The 6,145-nt window shown below is 36.3% G+C and overlaps 1 protein-coding gene across 1 annotated transcript; it reads left to right on the top strand.

Moving 5' to 3' along the window:
- Positions 1–806: 806 nt before the first annotated feature.
- On the top strand, positions 807–5,372 carry LOC138397401 (early activation antigen CD69-like). Its single transcript, XM_069491358.1, has 4 exons — positions 807–882; positions 3,576–3,698; positions 4,715–4,896; positions 5,265–5,372. The coding sequence occupies exons 1-4, from the start codon at positions 819–821 to the stop codon at positions 5,370–5,372; spliced, it is 477 nt and encodes a 158-aa protein (XP_069347459.1). The 5' UTR covers positions 807–818.
- The last annotated feature ends 773 nt before the right edge of the window (positions 5,373–6,145 follow it).

The following is a 6,145-nucleotide window of genomic DNA, read 5'->3' as shown; positions in this document are numbered from 1 at the left end:
CAATCTAAATGACAGTAAAATAAGAAAAGAAAACTAGCAGGAGATAAATGAAACAGATAATTTAAGATAAACAATTTTAGAACAGAGCCAGGAAGTTCCAGACCACAAGCTTTCTATTTCCTGTATTAAAGCAATGACTTACTAGATGGCACCTCCAAAGAACTAGTCCCCAGGGAAGAAGTGAATGACATACTCTAACAGTCAATTCATAGCTTCACAAGCAAAGCTCTTCCAGGCTGGAAAGAGACCCATGAGAATAGAGGTCTTAAAATTCTTATTCAACAATAAATCCTTTGGCCCCCAACAGTGTCAGGTCCATAGCAGGTGGTCAATAAATATTAGTTGCTAAATTTATGAATAAATGCGTGAATGGGACTCCCCCCCAAAAACAGTTACACTCTTCTCCAAATTATTTTCATCTCAAAGATAGGAATCCCTAACTTTTAATTCTCTTTACTTAGATTGTGCTATGTCCTAAACTATTTGTGTTGTTTAAAAATTTAAGGACAGATGATTCTGGGGAAATCCCAGTTGCCTCTTAATACTACACCTACAGTTTTGAGAAAGGACATTTCAGACACAGGGAAAACCCATACCTCACCACAACACGCTGTATTGTCTGGGCCAGTGGAGCATAAATGAAAGAGAACTGGCAGAGCTGAGTGAGTAAGAGGTCAAAGGAAGGGGGTGGAGACACTATAACGGAATATAAATGCTGGGATGCCTCAGAGACCCAGAGACGGAAAGAGAGCTCCAGCAAAGACTTTCGCTATAGACTGGCCTGACTTGAGATTAACCAGGGAATCTTGATAATAAAGATGAATTCTGAAAATGATTTCATAACAGAAAACAGCTCTTTGGATCTGGAGAGAGGACAAGAAAGTAAGTCAGATCTGCTTTCTTATATACTAGTAATGTCTTTCTATATGAAATATAATGGTAGTTAGAGAAGATAAACTGCTAATCTCTCTCTATATGATACTTAACAGTAGTTAGGGAAGAAAATGAGGCTTTGTCTTTTAGAGAACTTGATTAGGTTCTATTTCGAGGAGGAGGTAAATACCTCTTTCTCTACAAGAAGTTGGGATAACTGAGATGAGAGGAAGCTACAAAGGTAATTTCAGATCTTTAAAGACCTTTTTCTTTGTTTCAGTTTACATCATTTGAATTTTTAGATTTAATTAGGAAACATTCTGCCAAACCCCAGTTGTTCTCTATGATTTTTCCACATCTACCTGTACATATTCCGGAAAGTGTTGCTTCTCTTTATGGAAAATTCTGTTTTCCACACAAGCAATTACGTTTGTGGTCACCTTCCCTTGTATCTTTGTCTGCTTTCTGCGTGCCTCATCCTGTGTTCTCACGACAGCATCCTCTAGTTGCTAGAAACGTGCAGGTTTCCAACCTTTGGTAGAACAGCTATATAAGCATCTGAATATTCACAGTGCAGTGTTCAATGGTAATTTATTAGAAGAATGTCACAAAATAATTTTCAAACATGCAATCTTCTGCTTTAGCATTCTTTATAGAACTCTTTTCCTCCACTTCACCCTTCTGTTTTACCTTTCCAATTACTGGTTTCAGATTCTACATGAGCCAAAAATTTTTCTTCCTTTCCTTTGTTTTCCACCAAAAGATGATCATCTTATAAAGTTTCCTCTGTTCTATTTGTTTATTCTATTAACATATCTATTCTAATTTCCTATTGCCAGAATTTTTCCCATTGTTTTTCTACACCTTGTTTCTATAGGCTTTCTTGATTTTTTTTTCATTTATCCCACTTCTTTTTTAATTAACGAGGTGCCTTAAAGCACTAGCACTTAGGCATTAGAGTTTATCTGTAAGCAAGAGCCAGCCAGTAATAAAGGATGTGTTAGAAACAGCAGAGCCAAAACAACCTCTGAGGAAGGGATTTTTTTTTTCTAAGTTTCTAAGTGTATGTCTAGTAGAATGGTTTACTTTAGAAAAGCATCAGTTGTCTCTGATAAACCCATCCTTTGTTTAAGAACATAAAATTAAGTGTGGATGACAAATGCAAGGCAGGCAAATTTTTAGCTAACCAGATAAACTATAACTTTATGGCCTAGTTCAGCTGCCAAAAAAAAAAAAAGATAATAATGAAACTACTCAATAAATAGAGAGCATAGTTGAAAGAAGGACGTAATGCAGAAATGCTTAGCTTTTCTTGAGATCCTTCCAATTTTCTGTTGAATATCTAATTTATGCTCCCCTTGTAGTTGCTTGATTAGTATGAACAAGCATGAACATCACCCTTGGTTGATTCAACAGGTGGATTTATTTTCAACTTCTCCATTAATGAACAGGGGGTGTAATTAAAGTGCACTGTTGGGAGAAATGTTTTGTCACCTAGGTGATAAATCAAACTGTGGGTAACAATAACCTTCACAAATGGGAACAAAGTAACATCTGAGATTTCCACAGCTTACACACTGGGTGAGGAATGGGCTGAGGGAGGCTCTGGAGTCCATGAGTTTTCTGGACATGTTAGAACTTGCCGAGGAGCCAGAGCTACTCTTGCGTTGAGTCTAAGCAGCATGATTGACTCTCCCATGGTGAGAAGTGAAACTACACCAAGCTCTGAACTTGTTACCCTATCTGCCGAAGGCTGCTTCCGGAGATAGCTGTATACGGGTGAACAAAAGAATATTTGCTCCGAGAAGCACAGAGAAATAGAGATGGATAAGAGTGAAGTCAAGTCTTCTTTTGCAAAATATGAATGCAAATCTACACTGGGAAAGAGAACCCCCAGACAAAGCAAAAGTTTATGTTGACACCCAGTGCAAGATAAATTACTATGAAAAAAGACAACCCATCTTCATCCAGTTTAACTTTAGAGAAATGTTTTAAGGAAAAAAATACATGAATTTTGAGATATGTCTTATGCAGGCACCTTTTAGTTATGAAAATCATCCACAGGACAGGATTGTTTTGCATTTTGAGACTTTTTTCATTGTCAGTTATCATTCATGGCGCCAACTTCACCAAAAAGTACTGTCAGGTGTGGGGTTTTTTGTTTTTTTTAATTTTTAACCATTTTAGTTTTAGATATTTATATTTCAATTCAATATTTTACTTTAATATATTATCCACATTTATGCCATTCACATCATTTCTCCTAAACAGCAACTACAAGGGGGTTAAGGGATTGTGCCTAGGCTGTTCTTTTTATGTGTCTTCTAGGGCAGTAGGGTGTTTAGTAAATGTTCTAATTGTGACTAAAACAATAAGAGTACATACTTAGAATTTTCGCAGCTCCTAAGTGTGTGTGTGTGTGTGTGTGTGTGTGTGTGTGTAGTACTAAGTACGTATGTTGGGGAGATATTTTGTGTTCTTAGCATTATGCTTGCATTGTTTCACTTCTAGCCAACAAGAAACTGTCCAAATTCACTCAAAATTTCTGGGAAATTAACTTAGAAATTTCACGTAAGGAGATGGGGAAACACATTACTTTTTAAAATTGAAATGCCTCAAAAGAATATAATATGTATTTATATATAAATGTCCCTATTGTACTTCTGTGGTTTACCTGAATTCATCAACTTTCTCCCTTCCAGATAATGCTACCAGTGTCCACTTTGAAACACATCATGAAGGGTCCCTCCAGGTTCCTGTCCCATGTGCTGTCCTGAATGTGGTTATCATCACCATTTTAGTCATTGTTCTCATTGCCTTCTCAGGTGGGTCTGCACGTCACAAATTCTTTCAAGGCCTCCTCAATATAAGTACTCATACCCAGCTAAAATTAATATTAGCTTAGTCTAGTTAATCATAAATTCTGGTTAATTTAGGATCATCCCATATGCCATACATGGCCAATTTCCTCATCAATACTAAATACAATTCTACATTCCTTGGATGATTAATGCAATACTTTTATAAGTATTAAAGGTGTCTATGGTTTATACATTACTATAGAAGAAAATTACACTTACAAAGATGTGTACATCTAGAATGAAGGGGGCCAATTTGAATTCTAAATTAATAGACATTTAGCTAGAGAAATGTGGACTTCACATTCATTATTTGTGGAGAAAATAATATCTAAAGCCATAGATTAATCAGGAAGTGGCCAGTCTTTCATCTTTTATCTCAAAGGCCACAGAATGGTAGTTCTGGATAATTAAGACTCTGTCTAGAAGTTCCCAGAGAGTCAGTAGTGATATGATAGTCAATATATATAGCTATACCAAGATATATTACATACATGTCTTTTACAAATATGAACTTTTATGATTTTATGAAACATTCTCAGCCATAAATCCTTCCTTAGTTTGAGTTTAGTTCCCTGAAATTACTCTCCTTCATCTTCCAACCTAGTGTTATATCTATCTACTGCATCTTTAAATTCCTCCATCTCTGCATTCAGATTCAAAACCTTCCTTGAAATTTATAACACACTTTACCCTTTCTAGTCCAAAGGACTATTTTCAGGATTTTTCTGTCACTTTCTCACATTATAGTCAAAAGGACACCTTCTTATCTTCATACCCCATACAATGATGATTAAGCACAATGAAATATCAGATTACGAGAGAACTGGCTTTCTCCTTAATCTTTTCAGAATTCTCCATTTTTGACTGTCATCCTTTGTCATCACCTAGCACAGCACAGCATGTCTGCACTAGTTTTGCATGCTATAGTTATTTGGCTTCTTTTGTTGCTATAATAATATAAACCATTTTCCCGTTCACAGTGGGCCAATACAATTGTCCGAGCCAATATGAGTTCCATGTTTCTTCGTGCTCCGACGACTGGGTTGGCTACCAGAAGAAATGCTACCTTTTTTCCACTGTACCAAAGAGCTGGACCTCAGCCCAAGATGCTTGTTCCAAACATGGTGCTACTCTTGCTGTCATTGATTCTGAAAAGGACATGGTAAGATTCAAAAACAATTTCATGAAAAATTGTTATTTTATTTTATATAAGTAATCTGTAGTTTCCTTCTGTTTCTTCCTAAGTGAAAACATTGTTGCCTATCTCACGTTCAGGGAAGTTTAGTCACAGAGAACCATATGATCAGTTTGAGGTCAAAATGAGAGTTCAATTCAGTATTCTAAACTTGATTTGACTGCTTAGCTTCAAAGAGCAGAAATCTGAATGAGCTTGCCGTACATACAACTATTTAATAATAAATAATCAGATGTGCTGTCGTGCTTCATATTGCAGCTTTTGAGAAACAGGAATTATGATATACTTACCCAAAACGCTGTTTAACATAACAACTCATTTGTCTTTACTTTAAGATCTTCCTAAAACGACATGTGGGGGGAACTGAACACTGGATTGGACTGAAAAATGAAGCTGATCAGACCTGGAAATGGTCAGATGGCAAAGAATTGAACAACTGGTAAGTCTCTAGAAGTCTCTGTATTCTCCCCAGGATGGCACTCCAAGAAAACAATTTTGCATTGAGCAGAGCTCTGACAATCTCGTTTGAATGCTTTCATGCTTTGGAATGAAAGCATGAAGAAAGATAGGGTTTATTGTTAGCTTCTTTCTTTGTCCACTTAGAATTCATACAGTAAATGCTTATAGTAATTTTTTTCTCAGCAAACCCTGTGTGAGTAATAGACTCAATTTGGAAATAGTCCAGGAATAATTTTGATGATGCAAAACCCCCAACATGTCCAATGCCGTATTTATGTTTTACTGATGAGATAGCTGTTGGAAAAGAATTGCTTCTGAGTCTTTCCCCGTTTTCATCTCCAAAAAAATAAGGAGCAATATTTTCAGTGCTTCTGTGAGTTTCTATGGATCTGAGAGAAAACTTGCTCCAGAACTAAAGCTACTAATTCTATTTTCATTACCCATGGTTATACTACATTTTAAAGTTGAAGAACATTTTAGAAGTTTGGTATTGATCTTTGCCATTGGAAAACTCAGAATTGAATACATTTCTAGCTATCTTAACAGAGTTTCTTAATATGTGTCCAATGGTCCCATATCCACAGAATGGGTTTCAGGAAACATAAACCCCCTAAAACTGTATGCGCTAGTATGCAAGGCTGCCGAATGTATATGATCCTGAATTGTTTGTTGAAGGATCTATGAACTTAAAAACGACCAAGAATCACTCCTCTGGTGATCTGCCAACCAAATGAATGGAGCACTGTCCTCCAAACTC

Source organism: Eulemur rufifrons, chromosome 16 (genome assembly GCF_041146395.1).
Source record: "Eulemur rufifrons isolate Redbay chromosome 16, OSU_ERuf_1, whole genome shotgun sequence".
Classification (NCBI taxonomy): Eukaryota; Metazoa; Chordata; class Mammalia; order Primates; family Lemuridae; genus Eulemur; species Eulemur rufifrons.
This window is presented reverse-complemented; position numbering and strand designations above follow the sequence as displayed.